Here is a 16,367-nt window from a genome sequence, read left to right on the forward strand (position 1 = left end):
ACCAACCACATGTGAACACACCAAGCTATAATTGTCCACCCTCCTGAAGGGACCACCCTCATTCCCCACAGTAGGCTCAGCAGCACAGGGTAAGTGCTTATTTAATAAACAATTTGGAAGGACTGAGTGAATAACATGGTTTATAGTACAGACATGACAACTTTCCAGGGCTACAGCATTGGGATTTCAAAATATTTTACAGTAGACTATCCATTTAAACACTTAAAACCGGCTTTCTCGATCAAGCACAGCCAGGCATCTGATCTCTACCGAGTAGCTGGCGGGCCAAGGCTGTGAAGTCACGCAGGGAACGAGTGCAGACAGCTCAGCTCTTCAAGCTCAACTGGCCGTGGCATGTCACTACTTCCCTAGTGGGTGGAAGGAGGAGGGCTGGAGTCTGAGAAGCCTCCCTGAAGATGTAAGCAAACACCCAGAATCTGGTGTCAGAAGGCGTCTTGGGCAGTCCAAGGCCGGTGGCTGCACAGTGAGGCCCACACGGGAGGGGTTGGGCAAACCACCTGGGCCGCGTGGACTCACCAGGAAGCGGAGGCCCTGAGCTGGGCTGCACTAGGGACGGGTTTGGTGGCGAAGCAACCTGAAGCCAGCACCAAGCTCTATGCAACCTCTAATCAGTCATGAAGCAGGATATCAAACCGGGCCAGTGTGGCCCTGGGGCTTTGGGGTGGCTTGTCTCCAAAGTAGCACCTGGTCCCAAACCATGCTCACAGAGGCTTCGAGCCACACCTCAGCCTCTGCAGTCACACCTGAGCCACTGCTGCCTGTCCCAGGCTGGCCTCCCCGTGGCAGCAGTCTGCTCTTTCAGCTGCTGCCACCAACCCTGAAAGATGGCACCTGCCCTTCTTTGCCACAGGATAAATCCGAAATGCTTGGCTGGCACTGAAGGTACAGTGCAGGAGACCCCTCTGCCCCTGCCCTGGGGAGCAGCGCTCTGTGGAGTCCCACAGGCTGTACAAGGGAAGGCTCCCAGTGGAAAGTGACAGCAGCACCAAGGCAAGAGGCCACAGGCCCTGGGAGTAGGTAGAGAGGGCTGAGGCATCTGCAGCAGCACAGGGAAATGAGGTCTTGACTGCTTCTCGGCCCTGGGGCACCAGTTCAATCCAAGGCCTTTCTTGCATGCTTTCCAGGCCCCCAGAAGCCGACTGGAGCCCAGCCCTGCCTTGCTCACATCTTTGGGGCTACATGCACATGTCACTCAGGCTGTCTGTACCTCCCTTTCGAGGTGAGCCTCCCAGACCACTCTGGGGAGGCAGGTCTCTCAGTGGCATTGTATTTTGCACTAACTGCTCCCTGCTGGTTTTGGACTTGCTGGTACTATGGTCCCGCAGCTGAGAGTCCTAGGTGTGCACCTGGTCCCTCCTCTGTCTCCTTCAGGGCCAGGTATTCTGGGGGACTGAGAAGGGAGGCCAGCGGCAGACAGCCAGGCAGGCGAGGTGCTTTTCCCAGGCCACCCCACCCCCTGCCCCTCCTCCCCTGACCCAAGGACGGGGCCCTGTTAGGCATGTGTCCTCTTGGGCATGGGGTGGGGAGGTGAAATCTAGAAATCAGGGCTGTTAATGGATTAGGGAGAAGGAAGGGAGGTTGCTTGGAGGTTGGGAGTGTGGGTTCCAGAGTGGGCCAAGGGCCAGGCTCCTTCTCCCAGGCCCCAGAGGAGTGGTGGGGAGGAGGAAGTGTCGGGGTTGGTCCCCAGTCTAGCGCAGTGAGGTCCTAGCCAGGATGTGGGAGGAGCCTAAGTCTGGATTCCCAGGCCCACCCAGGCCCTGATTTTGTAAAGTTCCCTGGAGCTGAGGGCCTGGACAACTGAGGCTGTCTGTGGAGCAGGAGCCTGGCAGCAGATTTGGAGCCGGGCCTGGGGAATCTGAGCAAAGGGAGAACCGAGCGCAGGGGCCTTGAGAACTCTGCCTCCACCTACCTCTGCCCACGTGCAGCCCGGGGACTCTGGCAGGGGGAGGCAGCCTGGCGGGACGAGGGAGCGGGCAAGAGGGCTCCTGGCCTCCTGAGTGCTGGTTTATTGTGAGCAGGGGGGCAGTGGGCCGTCACGCAGCACACTGGCCCTCCTGGCAGCTCGGTCCCCAGTGAGCTGCCCCAGCTGAGCCCGGCCTTGATGCTCGGCAGAGACCTTGGAGGACGCCTATCAGGACTTGTGCTGGTGGTTCCTGGAGCCTTTAGGCTTCTTGGGAGATGGGGCTGCCAGCGGCCCCTCCAGGGCCTGTCTCCGGATAAGCTCCGCGTACAGCCCGCCTTTCCTCAGGAGCTCTTCGTGGGTCCCAGCCTGGAGGACAGGAGGGAGGGACGGATGGTTGCTCTAACCCAGTGCGGACTTCAGAGCCGTAGGAGGGTGGAACTTCTTTACCAGTAATTGGGGTCACGGTCACTTAAGCCAATGTCCCTTCTGGGGACACTCTGAAATCAGAGCCTAATGGGAAAGGAACTGGCACAGCTGCATCAGTCAGTGCCACTCCCCACTTAGCTGAATTTGGGAAGAACGCGATTCCTCGTGTCCCCCTTACAGAGCCCAGGGCTCTAACTCAGGACCTGATGCCTCACAAAAGGCCCTTTGCCTTCGCTTAAATGAGTGGCTGGGGGCTATGAGCCCCAACGTAGCCCCTGGGCCTGCTCCTGACTGGTCCCCGATCGGGTGCCTAGTGCTGCCTCCTCTGCACCTCAGCCCCTGGGCAGCCAGCCCTGCCCGGACCCCACCCCGCCCAGCACCATACACTTTTCTCAGTCCTTTTCCTTTTGGTCCCGGAAGCCAATGGTGCATTACACTATGCCAAGGGACAGAGGAAGAGACTAAGGCCCTGAGCGGCCAGGGCTCATCTAGGGGCAGGAACTCTTGAGTCCTGCGGGATGCTGCTTTCAGAATATGGCCCCAAGGCCAGGCAGACCTTCACACAGCTCAGCTGGGCCACCACTCCGCTGTCTGTGGCTGAGGCCATCCCTAACCCACTGACCCTGTCTCCCAGGCCCAGACTAACCTCCCAGACACGTCCATTGGCCATGACAACAATGCGGTGGGCTGCACGGACGGTGCTGAGCCGGTGGGCAATGACCAGCACTGTGCGGCCTGTGCTGGCCCGGTCCAGGGCCTCCTGCACGACCCGCTCAGACTCTGCATCCAGCGCACTGGTGGCCTCGTCCAGGATCAGCACCGTGGGCTGCTTGATGAGAGCACGGGCGATGGCAAGGCGCTGCTTCTGGCCCCCGGACAGGGTGGTGCCCCGCTCACCTGCGGAGGGAGGGTGCAGGGCAGGGGCCTGAATCAACCCTCAGCTATGCACTTGGGGGTGGCCCACAAAGGGGGTCCTTCGTGAACTCCCTTCTGGCTCCTCTAAGTGCCCTCTTGGCACTGCGCACACTTGCCCTGCCTCTGGGTCCCCTGCACTGTGCACGTTCACCCTGCCCCTCTAAGGGTGAGGGTGATGCCCTCAGAGGAGATGCCAAGTGTCCCTCCCCAGCCATGGCAGGGCCTCCGAGCCAGGATGACACACTCCCTGCCCGGTGCCTGCAGCTCTAGCTGCTTCCCTGACCGCCAGGTCTCTGCTGTTGTGGGGAACATCTGGCACCAACACATGGGCTCCAAGGTGACTCCAGGAAAGTGGGATTCAAAGTCCAGAGGACAGGAGAAGTGGTGGCCTGGGAGCCAAGAAGAACAGGCGATGGCAGTGTCACAGGTCAGCTGGCGGTCAGCCCTGAGAAGCCCCAAGTGAGCACAGAGTGTGCTAGGATGAGAGGTGGAAGGAAAGTGCCAGCCCAGAGAGACACGGGGCAGCGCCACACCAGGACGGTGCAGAGTGTGAGCAGCGTGGAAACAGCGGAGCAGCCGCGCAGAACACGGAGGGCGGGCTACAGACAGCAGGGCTACAACCTGGGAGGCTGGAGCTCCGTCACACTGAGCAGAGTTGAGAAGCCCAGATAGTTCTGCAGCCTGAGATGTGCTGGAACAGTCTGCAACAGCGCCAAGACACTGGACGATAATCATACCCGAGAGGTCGAGAAAAGAAGACCCATGAGATAAACACGTAAGGCTGCAAGCTGCACCAGGAACGCGCTACAGTGCAACACTGCACGTTCCAACGTTGCAGGACCACCGAAGCCCTCTCCCGGGAAGTCAGGAGAGGGGCCTGCTCAACTCAATCAGCCTATTATAACGAGAGGAGAGACATGTCACAAAAGAAAAGGACAGGAAGGAAACGGGCCAGAAGAGGGCAAACAGTTACAAGGAGTTAATTCCCCATTTCTTCTTTTCAGTCTTGAGAAGTGGTGGCCTCTGTTAGGCTCTGTGAGGATTCCAAATGTAGTCAGGGTCCTGTCATATTCTTCTTTCTTTTTTTTTTTTGAGACAGGGTCATGTTCTGTTGTCTGGGCTGCAGTTGTGTCATCACAGCTCATTGCAGGCTTGAACTCCTGGGCTCAAGTGATCCTCCTGCCTTGGCCTCCCAAACCCTGTCGTATTCTCTAACTCCTCTGGAGCCCTTCCTGTCTCTGCAACCTGCTCGGTATGTTGTCCCTGGACCCCATGGGCCTGGACTCCCCTGTCCTCCTTGGCTACGGTTCTGGTCGTCCCTGACACATTGTCTGTCTCTCTTCCTGGCTGTCCCTGCTCCCCTAGTCCCACCAAACCCTTCACTGTCCATGTGGAATCCTGTCTCCCAGCCTCACTGCCAGGGGGCCCTGCCGACCCAAGCGGGATTCTTGTCCCCGGAACTCACCGACGATGGTGTTGTAGCCCTCAGGGAAGCTGCTGATGAACTCGTGGGCATTGGCTTCCCGGGCAGCTGCATATACCTCTTCATCGGAAGCTTCCAGCTTCCCAAAACGGATGTTCTCCATGATGGTCGTTCCAAACAGGACTGGCTCCTGGGGAGGGTAAGGGGATGGCATCCACAGAGAGCTTCTGACTCTGCCCCAGAACTGTGAGGGGCTGCCACATGCATCAGGAGAGTCTACCTTGGCTAGACCAGATTAGGATCCCTTGGAGAATCAGAAGTTCAAAGTCAGAGGTCAAGCAAGGGCACAGAGTAGCCCCTTAAAGGGGCCCAGAATCCCTTGCTGGGAGGTGGGGGAAGGGTCGGGAGAGCAAGGCCAGCAGCCCAGCAGAGCGGAGGGAGGGAGGAGGGCCTCCCACTTGGGCTTTCTGCTGCTGGTGGGCAGCTACGCCCATGGGCCCATGGGGGGAACGTGCACTGCTGCTGGGCAGCGCACTTCAAGCAGAGGGAAAGTGGCCGTAGGCTCAGCGCTCCAGGCTGGGCTATGAGTCCTCGCTTAGTGGGTGGACGGCGGCCACCTGCAGTCCCAGCAACCCCACCGTGGGCTTCTCTAGACCTGGACGCTACAGGCTTTGCAGAGATCCCAGGGATCCTAACCCCCCACCTGCACACACACTGCTTTAAATGGGGAGCGAAGTGTTTCTGCCCTGAGAGACAAAGGCACAGCTGCAGACTCCCCCAAGACAAGGACACCTCAGACCCAGATGACAGCTGGGGACATGTGAAGAAGGCCAGTGGCCTCCTGAGAGCAGCCGGATGACTAGTGTGGGGAGGGAAGAAAGGCACGTGAGGGCTGAGAGGACCAGGGGAGGACGGGGGTGGGGAGCTGAGGGCAGCCCTGTGTGGCCCCACACCTGGCTGATGAAGCCGATGACCTGGCCCCGGAGCCAGGAGGGGTCGAGGGTGCGCAGGTCCCGCCCGTCCAGTGTCACCATGCCCGCCGTGGGGTCGTAGAAGCGCTCCAGCAGGGAAGCTACTGTGGTCTTTCCTGGGGAATTGCAGTTGTGCGGGAGGGAGGCAAGGGCTTCTGGAGACTGTCCCGGCAAACAGGGTCCCTTGTGGCAGTGGAGGGAGACCCCCCAGGAGGGCCAGGACTCTTCCACTGATGCCAGAGGAAGAGTCAGAGGGTGGGCAGAGGGTGGTGGCTCCCCTTACCTCCCCCAGACTGGCCTACGAGGGCCACGATCTTGCCAGGGGGCAGCGTCAGGGTGAAGTCTCTGAGCACCTCGAAGCCGGGGCGGCAAGGGTAACTGGGAGGAGAGAGCCATCAGAGCAGGCTCCAGGCCCGTTGTCCTTCCTGCTCTGTCCTGAAGGACCTCCTCGGGGCGCTTGTTTAGGGGCATTAAGCCAGATCTCCCCACCTGGCTCCCCCAGCCCTCGGCCCAGAGGGGCCTACCCCCGTGCCCGCTTGGTGCTGCTCACCTGAACCAGACGTTCTGAAACGTGATGGAGCCTCGCAGGTGCTCCCTGGGGATGCAGCAGCCACCAGACAGTGGGATGCAGGGGTTCAGGGCCATGTACTCGAAGACCCGGGCGCCAGCACTGAGCCCTCGCACCACCTGCGGGGGAAATCCAAAGTCCGCAGTGAGGTGGGAGCAGGGGCTCCTAGGGACAGGAGCCCCTGGGTGCTGGGTGGGGGCCACCGCAGCATCTCCTAAGCACCGTGCAGCAGCAGAGGGGGCTGTGGTTCCGGGCTCAGGTCCTCCTGCCCCTCTCGCCCCCACCCACACCCGGTTCCCGCAGCAGCACACAGATGACACTGGCCACTGATGGGACTCAGGCCCCCCAGCTGCCACTCACCTGACCAAACAGGACAGAGAGGTTGGCCATGGACCTGGGAGGAGAAGGAGAGAGAGTTGGAAGAGGTGGGCAGGAGAAGAGCCAAGAGAAGGGGAAGGAAGCCATGGTGGGGTCGGCAAGGAAACAGGAGGCCTATGGCCAAGTGCAGAGACGGCTCCTGACCAGGAACTTCGGAAGCCCTGGGATCTAGGGACACCAGACCACTGAGCCCTGGCTTCCTCCTTGGCTGGACAAGGATGAGAACTGTCAGCCTAGTCCAGGACGCAGGGGCGGTGCTCCAAGAGGAGATGGACATGGAAGGCAGGCACAGCGCCTCAGTGGTGTCCTCCACGCTGGCCTGGCCCGTAGCCTGCAGGGCAAGGCCGGCTCACAGTACGCAGGGGCAACGTCATTCCACAAGGAAGGGACCCCAGCTGACCCTATGACCCCCCTGCGTCACCCTGGTAATGGAGGGCTGCTGTTGACAGAGATCAAGGTTGCACGGCCCACAGCGGGAGATCGGCTTTAAAAACTGATGTCACATTCTTTCAGACAAAGAAGAAAACAAAAGACACTGACTGGGCTACAGGAGAACTCTGGGGAGCCCCCAAACAAAATTCCACGAAACAGCTTCTGTCGTGGGCTTGCCCTGCAGGTGTGTATATGTGTGTGAGATGGGGTGTTTATCTGTCTAGACAGTGCGTGGCCTCCTTTGTCCCGCGACAGGGCTGGGACAGGGCTGGTCAGCTGCCGTGAGGCTGGGGAGGAGGATGAGTCAACTGCTCCTTAGTCACTGGCCCCTGACCGGCCTGGCTGACCCATGACAGTGTGTCTGCCATCGTGTGTGCCGGGTCCTCTCTTTCAGAAGAGGAAAGACTGACTCCCCAGCATTCTTTCAGCTGCTGGATTCACTTCCTCCAGCCTGGGAACCCACAGGGAAATGGCTCTGGCAGGCTCAGTGCCATCGGCACTTGCCAAGGAGTGGGCAGGCAGTGAGCAGGCAGCCAATCTAGCCGGCCATGGTTGATGAGAAGGGGACACTCTCCATGACAGCTGGAAGCCATCAGGGCCTGGCAAAGGGGCTGGGCCACAACTGAAGTCCCCCACACATGTGACTCATCAGTGGGTGAGGACCCTGCTCTCAGGAAGGCTGTGGGCTGCAGGCCTCGGGCCACACCCACGTGGGGCCTTGCCTGGCCCTGACTGTGGTCTCTCTGGGCACCTCCCCACCTCCCCTTCCTCACTTGGCCTCTTCCCTGCTATCCACACATGGAGTGTTATTCAGCCTTAACAAGAAAGGGAATTCTGACACGTGCTGCAACAACGGAGGAACCTCAAGGTCACTGTGCTCAGTGACAAAAGGACAAATACTGTATGATTCCACTTGTAGGAGGTCCCTAGAGTTGTCAAATTCACAGAGACAGAAAGTAGAATGGTGGGTGCTGGGGGATGGGGGAAGGCGAGAGGGGCAGTTCGTGTCTAATGGGACAGTTTCAGTCCTGCAAGGTGGGGAGATCTGGAGACGATGGTGCGATGGCTGCACGGCGATGTGAGTGTGCTTGATACCACTGAACTGCACACTTAAAAATGGTCAAGATGGCAAACTTTATGTTGTATGTATTTTACCACAATTAAAAAAAATTTTTTAAAAAGCTTATCAAGGAAACTTCTGAGAGTCTTTTGGGAGGCTGAAGATGACAACCGCATTCCTGACTGTACCTGGGGGTTGCTACGAGCCCTGAAGGGCAATCTCACCCCAGCGCTGCGCTTCCCTGGGGTAGCTGGGCAGGCCTGGGGCTGTGCAACAGACCCCCCAGAGCAGGCTGGCACCCCTGTCCCCTGACCCAGCAGGGCTCTGAGGGTGACAGGGTGCTCCATAGGGATGGGAGTGGCCCCCACTCACCTCTGCACCGTCTGGGAGGCCACCAGGAAGGACATGAGGTCTCCCCCTGTGAGTTGCTGTCCAGCCACAAGGGAGCCCCCAATAAACAGGGTGCCCAGGACCATGCCTGCGTGGAGGGGACAGGTGGTGAGGGTGTGAGCCCAGGTGTGAGCCTGAGTCCTAGCCCTGCCTTGCCACCAGCTGACTGGGGGATTCAGGCAAGCCCCAGTGAGTAGGGCAGGCACACCTCCATTGCTTCCCTGACAGCAGCCCTGTAGCACTCCACACCTGGCTTGGTTGGGAGGTGGGCCACTGCCTGCCCCTTGCCTGCGTGAGTTGGCAGCCCGTCTGTCTTCGTTCTCCCCAGCCTGGATGCCCTCGGGACTTGCTTACTCACAGTTAAAGGCGATGTTGGAGAGCCCCTGGAACAAGGCGATGCCCCGGCCCAGCTCCTCTGCCCTGCAGCGGCACCCCTCCAGCTCTGCCCCGTAGCGCCTGGTGAGAGAGGCCAGCATGTTCAGGAGACAGACGATGGGGTGCAGGGTGGGTAGGGTGTGGAGGTGGCTCCACCGTGTGCCCTGCCCCTCCCAGGACTCACTCCTCCTCCCGCTGCTCCATGGCGAAGGCTCGCACAGTCCGAACATTGCCCAGGGCCTCATCTGCTACACCTGTTGCCCTGGCGATCTGTGAGGAGTCCAGGAAACATGGAGCCAGGTTGGAGACGGGGAGGAGTGACAGGGTGACTGGACAGAGATAAGGCGGGGGTGGAGAAGGACAGCCAGGAATGCTGGTACCTGCTCCTGACACTGGCGAGACAATTTTCGGAGACCTGAGCCCATCAGGGTGCCAACTCCCATCAGGGCAGGTGTGGCCACCATCAGCAGCAGCGTGAGGCGTGTGGACAGCATGGACAGGGACACCAGGCAGCCAGCCACCTGGGTGCAGCTTCGTAGCCCCTGGGTGTGGGAATGAAGGCAGGAGGCTATCTGGCATCAGGACCATGACATGGGGGACTTTACCAAGAGTTAGCTGGCTAGAGCTCTGCACTTACAAGGCCAAGGCCACAGACCTGACCCCTGGTAGGCCAAGTGGCAGTCACAGAACATAACCCTTTCTTGACCAGCTAGGGTACGACCAGCAGGTTTGACGGGCCACGTGAGAATGTCTACGAACCGTGGCATCCCCTCCCCAGACAAATCCCAGTTTACTTCTTTCTATTTCAGAAACGGAACAAAGAGCACTGCACAGGGATACCACCCAGTGACTGCTACAGGCCAGTATCTGGCATAATCCAGTGGCCACAGCGATGGTGGGAGTGGTAAGGTGAGAACATCAGTATTCAGTAAAGAGCCATCTTGCATGCTCAGTGCTCATCAGGGATCCGGGCGCTCTGGGGACAAGGCAGGCCACGTGATTTCACTCTAGCCAGGAAAGGTTCTCGTCTAAGTCCTTGGGAAGGCTTTGTAGAGGAGATAGGCTTTCAGAGCAGTGGAGAAGCAGCACCCCCTGACCTTGGACACTGTCTCAGTACCTCCCTTCCATGAACTTCCATGTTCCCTCACCAGGTCTTCGTGAGCCTTGGCCCAACGTCAGGGTTGGGGCAGGGCAGGGCTGGCCTGGTGAGCGTGGGTGTGTACGGGGGGACTGGGGCCACTGACCTGGGAGATGACGAGCTTGAAGGATGACTTAAACTCCTGCACGTCGGTTGTCAATCGGCTCACCAGCTGCCCTGTCTTTTTAGCATCAAAGAAAGCAATGTCTTGTCTGGCGGTGGGACGCGGAGGCAGGTGGGTGGGAGGAAGAGGGAGACATTACTTCAGGATGAGGCCCCACAGCTGGGCCAGTGGCCCATGGGCTCATCATTCACCCCTGTTCTCTACCCTGTGGCTGGCAGTACCGAAGCAGGGAGCTGAAGAGGGCCCTCCGCATGTCCACAGCCATGCGCTCGCCAATGTGGGACAGCAGCACCAGGTACCCGAAGGTCAGCAGTCCCTGTGAAAGAGGCCCAGGCACTCAGGGATGTCCCAGGGCAGCTCCTCTGTGGCCCCCAGCCCACTCCCTGCTGTACCTGGATGCCATAGAGGATGAGCAGGTGGGTGCCAAGATTTCGGGACTCAGTCATGAAGCTCCCCACATGGTCCCTTGTGTACTTGGCCACGATCTCCACCAGCTGGCCCAGGAGCAGGGGGATTTGTACATTCACCAGTGCCGCACCCAAGGCCAGCTGGAATGGGAGGGCAGAGGGGACAGATGTTTTGGGAGGGCCTCTCCACCCCAGCCCCGACGGTGGCCCTTCCTCTCCCACTGCTGTCCTGGTTTCTGTCCATGCTGTGGCTGGTCATGTGGACACACCAGCGCCTCTCTAAAGTTAAAACCCTGCCTTTCAGCCATGGCACCCCTCAAACCCAGCCACCTTGAACTGACTGTCCCGGCACCCCTCAGACTCCAGGTCCTTGGGCTGGCCCTTGCTGCTTCTAGGAGGTCTGAGACACAGCAAGGCAGGAATGCTCTCCCTGTGCACCTCTGGCTCAGAGCCTCTGCCGACCCCCTCCTGGTCCTTCCCTGTCCCCAGTATAGAGAAGTGGGGAAAGCCTCACCACGATGGCTACCCCAAGGACCAGCAGGTGGGGCCGCAGAAACTGCCAGAAGAGCTTCCAGTTAAAGCGGGACTCCACAACACTGGGTGTGGAGCAGGCCCGAGGGGCCTCTTCTGCCTCACACAGTGCCATGAGGCAGAGGCGGGGATGCTTGCTCAGCAGCACAGGGCCTAGCAGGGCTCCCCCAACCCAGCACCAGGCAGAGGGGCTCCGGCTGGGAGCTGGGGGAGCTCGAGGGAGGTGGACCCGGAGCTGAGACCGCAGCTGGGCCACGGCCCTGAGGAGGAAGGAGCTGTGGCCGCCATCAGAGTACCTGTAAGGAGAGAAAGGCATTGATGGCTCGAGGACCTGACTATCCTCCAACTGACCAGTAAGCCAACCGCGCTCTAGCTGAGCCTCTGGACAGCAATGTTCCCTCTTCTTTAGGGCCCTTGACCCTGCCTTTCTCAGGCACGATCTGAAGCAACTTTATTTTCTAAGACAAACATACACATGCAAAGTCACTGAGGAACAAGGAGGCTGAGCGTGGAATCAAGCCTTAAAAGTGTTTCCCCCTGCACTGTCTCTCAGACCGCACCCAGTCTGCAGGCCCCTCTCAGCCTCCGGGGCACCGAGCCCTGAGTAAGCAATGGCTGCTAATCTATAGCACTCCCCAGAGAGGGGCCGGAAGCCTCAGTGACCAAGGCACAGAGGTCAGGAGGGGACGAGCTCCTTCTGTGCCTGGCACTGCAGCCACCAAGGCAGACGCAGCCCCCACCTCCCCGGGAGGGAGATGGCTGTGTTCTCACCTGACAGATGAAAAACACCATGTGGAGCTGACAGAGTTGAAATAATTTGTCCCCAAGCAGTAGAACTAGGATAAGAGGGGAACTCTGCTGTCTGACTCCAGCATCCAGGCTCACTCTATCCTGCCTGTGTGCCATACCCGAGGCTACAGGTGGCTGGGCCAGGGCTGGACCTGAGTCTCCTGACCTATTATGCCCCATCACCCTGCCTCCCCTCCTGGGCTTGGAGTGCTATGGGGACAATGCATGAAGGGAGAAGGCAACATACCCCCTCTCCACTAGCTGGAAGAAGAAACAGAGAAAAATGGAAATTCAAATAACTTATCATCTTGGATAGGCTAATTACCTTCTCTTTCCTTCAGCTGTCATATCTAAAAAATGGTAATGTAGGGTCAACTGTTTAAGACATTTTGAATGTGTGCACAGGTTCCCTGATCAGAGGCACAGGGAAGATGGCGGTGAACAGGACAGCCAGGGCAGCTGTGCTTACAGTCGGCACTGATAGCACGAGTGCTCTTCCTCCTCCTCAGGAATTAGTAAAGGCCTTCCAGGAGGCCTGGGGCCTGGTGGAGGGGAGAGAGGCTTCTAGGCAGAGGGAAAAGTGTCTACGGAAAGAAAAGTTTCAAAAACAGTATAGCTGACGCCTGGCATACAATCAGGGAGACTGGGGGAAGGGTAGTCACTGCAGTCTTTATAAAGCACTTGGATTTAGAGGATTTTAGGATAGGGTATGACATAATCAGATTTGTATTTTAAAGATAATAGCAGCCGGGTGGTACCTGTAATCCCAGCACCTTGGGAGGCCGAGATGGGAGGATCATTTGGACATCAGCCTGGGCAACATAGTGAGACTCTGCCTCTACAAAAAATTAGCTGGGCAGGGTAGTGCATGCCTGTAGTCCCAGCTATTCCAGAGGCTGAGGCAGGAGGATCCACTGAGCCCAGGAATTCCAGGTTACAGTGAGCTATGATTGTGCACTCCAGTCTGGGTGACAGAACAAGGCCCTGTCTCTAAAAAGATCCTGGCAGAGGGGAGTGGGCCTGAGGTGGACAAGAAGACTGGCTGGAGGGAGGCCCAATATAAACAGAAATCATCCAACCAAGAGGGTCTGATGCTCAAAGATCCAGATAAAATTAGTGATAGCAAAAGGCTTTTAAAAAAGAAGAGTATGAACTTTTTCCTTTAACGTCACAGTCTTTCACATCCACAGACCCTGCTAACTGCAGACTTCATCTCCCCCTTCCCATACTTTCAAGAAGGCCTGTGCTTCTTGCCACCTCTGTGTGATGCCTCCCCCACCCACTCTGCCTGCTTGGTTTTTATGTCTTGTTTTCCACTGTGTTCTTATGTCTATCCTAACTTTCAGATAGAGAAGCTCACTCTCCTTCTGCCCTGGGTAATTGTCCAATTTTCCCATTAGACTATATGTTCCTGAAGTACAGGAAGCTATATCTCACATCCCTCGCACTTAGCAGAGTTCTGGAACATAATAGATGTTCAGCAAATGTTCACATTTGTTGAGCACAGGCATGGCCTCATTAGAGATGCAGAATAATCTGACCTAACTGCTGCTGCATTTTGCAAATATTTAGACTTACTGTGGCCAACAGTAAGAAATACATTTTACATTGCAACCCAGTATAATGAACATATATATGCCACACAAAGTTGAAATGCTTCACAAAACAGTATTTTCCCAAATTTTAAAAATGTATTCCAATATTTTTTAATCCACCTTATTTTTTTCAAAAGAGATAGGGTCTTGCTCTGTTGCCCAGGTTGGAGTGCAGTGGCAGAATCATAGCTCACTGCAGACTCAAACTTCTGGGCTCAAGTGATCCTCTCACCTTAGCCCCCAGAGTAGCTGGGACTAAAGGTGTGCACCATCATGCCCAGCTAATCTTATTTTTTGTAGAGACAGGGTCTTGCTATGTTGCCCAGGCTGGTCTCAAACTCCTGGGCTCAAGCGATCCTCCCGCCTCAGCCTCCCAAAGTGCTGTGATTACAGCCATGAGCCACCACTTCGAGACCATTTACCTTTAAATGGTACTGATCCATTAGCTTCATTTCATGATCTATTGAAAAATACTAACTAATGAACACATACATACTTGGATATTATTTGATGTCTTTCCTTGGGTTTCTCTCTGGTTTAAATAATATCAGCACCCTAACTCTGTACTAAGGACTGTTTTCAAACCTTTCAATAATTTACCATGGCTGCTTTCCAGCTTCTCTCATCTTTTCCAGACTAAGACTCTAAAAGGGGCTTGGTCATTGCCAAGAACTGAAGGATTACTTCCCAGCACCAGGGCTTCCAGCCCTAGCTGGCCTCAGCTCTTGCTCTCTGTCAATCAGATGGGCTTATAACACATAACTCCTCATCCAGCTGCCCCTTGAGAATCTTCTGCCTGCTTGGCCTTCAGGTTATTCACTCTAGGATTAGAAGAAAATCAGTTCCTTCTCATATAGCATTTACATTCCAGTTGTAGTTTCAGGGTCCTCGTTTGCTGGCGCGCTCTCTCTCCTCTCTCCCCTCTCCCAATGTGTGTACGGTGTTTTGCCAAAGACACACAAGTTCGAATTAGTAAATTGACTCTTTATCCCTGCTGAATGTCTCCAGCTGCAGGAACCATTTTTGTTCGGCTCACTTTAAATCTTGTGGAGCACCACTAATATGATGCCCCTGGACACTAGTAACAATTTTGTACAAATCTCCAGATCAATTGCAAGAGGGAGGCCGCAGACCGGGAATGGCGCCCCCTGATGAGGAGTGCGGACTGGGCAGGGTCACTGACCCCGAGTCCCCTCCGTCCGGCTGACACACAGATACAGACGCACGGAGCCTCCTACTGGCGCCGGGACTGTCGCTATAAATAATTGAGGCCAATTCCCCAGGGAGTGACATTCCACCCCCCCCCCCGGCCGGGCTAGCCTACAACTTCCAGCAGGCCTCGCGCGAGCGCGGGGACTCCATCTCCCGGCGGGCCCGGCAATGACCTGCTAGCTTGTCAATGGCCCGCGCTCGGAGTAGGTTTGTCCCTTTTTACCTGATGGCCGAAAATGTCTGGAAGCGGAAGGGCAGTAGAGGCCTGCCTGAAACAGGACAGCCCCGAATCCCGACCCGAAATAAGTGCACCAACATGCTGGGGCAGGAAAACAGGAGCAGCCGGCAACGACAGTTTCACCCTCATCCCACCATGGGCTCCATCTTGTCTCCGACCCGCGTCCCGACAACCCCTTCGCCCCTCGGCGATGATTGGTAAAAAGACGCATCAATCTAATTGCAAGCTGTGATTGGAGAAAACATTGTCAGCCCACCCCCTTTGGAAATTGTGATTGGAGAGAATCACCTACTCGCCGGCCCCCAGCTCTGGGCGGGGCCGAGCAGAAAAGGGCGCTGCGTTCCCCCACCTCCGGGTGAAGGTCTGAGGGTGTGCCCAGTGGGTCCCCTCAGCCCCGGGGTATCCATAGTAACGCGTTAGCTGCTAACCTCGGGCCATTTTCCTAAGGGTACTCCTAGCGGACTCTAGATGTCCTGGGGTCTCTAGGAAATGTAGAGCACTGGCCCTTGGGGACAAATGAACACAAATCGACTGGGGAGTTTTTTTCAAAACACGTGCACGTGCCCAGCGTGCTGGCGCGCCTGTAGTCCCAGCTACTCGGGAGGCCAGGAGTTGGGGGCTGCAGTGAGCTGTGATCTCATCACTGCACTCCAGCCTGAGCGACACAGCGAGACACCGTCTCTAAAAAAAACAACAAAACAAAATACTTGCACACGACTTGCCACCCATCCTGCTCTTCTAGGCGTATCAGAACTCCTGGACGGGGAAAAAAATCCGCTGGTGATTCTGATACTCTTGTTCTATTCCTCAGCTATTGAGTACTACTGGTATGGATGCCCGGTAGTTTATCAAGGCGCGATCTCAGATCTCTCTTCGGCAGGGGTGAGGCAGATGCCTTCCTCACCCTGTCAGAATGACTTGCCTACAGCACCTCTGTTATTTCTTCCGTGTAATTGTTTGCATACGTGCCTCCCCACTGGGCTGTGACAGCTTGTGGTAGCTCTGCCGCATTCACCTGTCTCCTTCCTCTCCAAATGCTTCGCAGAGAAAAGTGTAAAATAAATTGACTTGAGTCGGGGTGGTGGTAGGGAGGCTGACGATGGATGTATCTAGGTTGGAACTGGGCAGGAAAATGTGTCAGGATTAGTTTGAGGTTGGGCTGGGGAGGGGTCCTAATGTGAATATGGTGGAATATCCCTGATATTGAGTGAGTGATACTGTGTGAGTAAGAAGGGACAGAGACAACACCCCACATAATCCATCTGGTTTTTTAAAAATTTTTTTTTATATGGAACGCTTCATGAATTTGCTTGTCATCCTTGCGCAAGGGCCATACTAATCTTCTCTGTATCGTTCCAATTTTAGTATATGTGCTGCTGAAGCAAGCACTGTTTTTTTGTTTGTTTGTTTGTTTGTTTTGAGACAGGGTCTTGCTCTGTCTTGCCCACCACGGGCTGGGGTGCAGTGATGC

At 56.6% G+C, this 16,367-nt stretch overlaps 1 protein-coding gene and 1 non-coding gene across 5 annotated transcripts; both read right to left on the bottom strand.

Moving 5' to 3' along the window:
• Positions 1–123: 123 nt before the first annotated feature.
• ABCB8 (ATP binding cassette subfamily B member 8) lies at positions 124–15,070 on the bottom strand. 4 transcript variants are annotated; one of them, XR_006738263.1, is made up of 17 exons: positions 14,882–15,063; positions 11,046–11,358; positions 10,517–10,672; positions 10,346–10,440; positions 10,107–10,212; positions 9,243–9,404; positions 9,047–9,132; positions 8,846–8,943; positions 8,470–8,575; positions 6,588–6,621; positions 6,210–6,346; positions 5,943–6,037; positions 5,642–5,775; positions 4,731–4,878; positions 2,997–3,247; positions 1,931–2,290; positions 124–410 (listed from the first exon to the last, which is right to left on the bottom strand). XR_006738263.1 is itself a non-coding variant. In XM_045565015.1 (16 exons), exons 1-16 carry the CDS (start codon positions 14,974–14,976, stop codon positions 2,153–2,155), a joined length of 2,154 nt encoding a protein of 717 aa, XP_045420971.1. In that variant the 5' UTR covers positions 14,977–15,070; the 3' UTR covers positions 124–2,152. The 4 variants fall into 4 exon arrangements, 3 of the variants coding, with proteins under 3 accessions (XP_045420971.1, XP_045420972.1, XP_045420973.1); XM_045565015.1 differs by having other exon boundaries at positions 124–2,290; positions 14,882–15,070; XM_045565016.1 differs by lacking the exon at positions 14,882–15,063 and adding an exon at positions 11,834–11,917 and having other exon boundaries at positions 124–2,290.
• A 1,108-nt stretch (positions 15,071–16,178) lies between these two features.
• Positions 16,179–16,285, bottom strand: LOC123647815. Its single transcript, XR_006738354.1, has one exon. It is a non-coding gene; the product is annotated as a U6 spliceosomal RNA (small nuclear RNA).
• Positions 16,286–16,367: the final 82 nt, after the last annotated feature.

The sequence above is a fragment of the Lemur catta genome, chromosome 11 (assembly GCF_020740605.2).
Source record: "Lemur catta isolate mLemCat1 chromosome 11, mLemCat1.pri, whole genome shotgun sequence".
In the NCBI taxonomy this organism is placed as follows: domain Eukaryota; kingdom Metazoa; phylum Chordata; class Mammalia; order Primates; family Lemuridae; genus Lemur; species Lemur catta.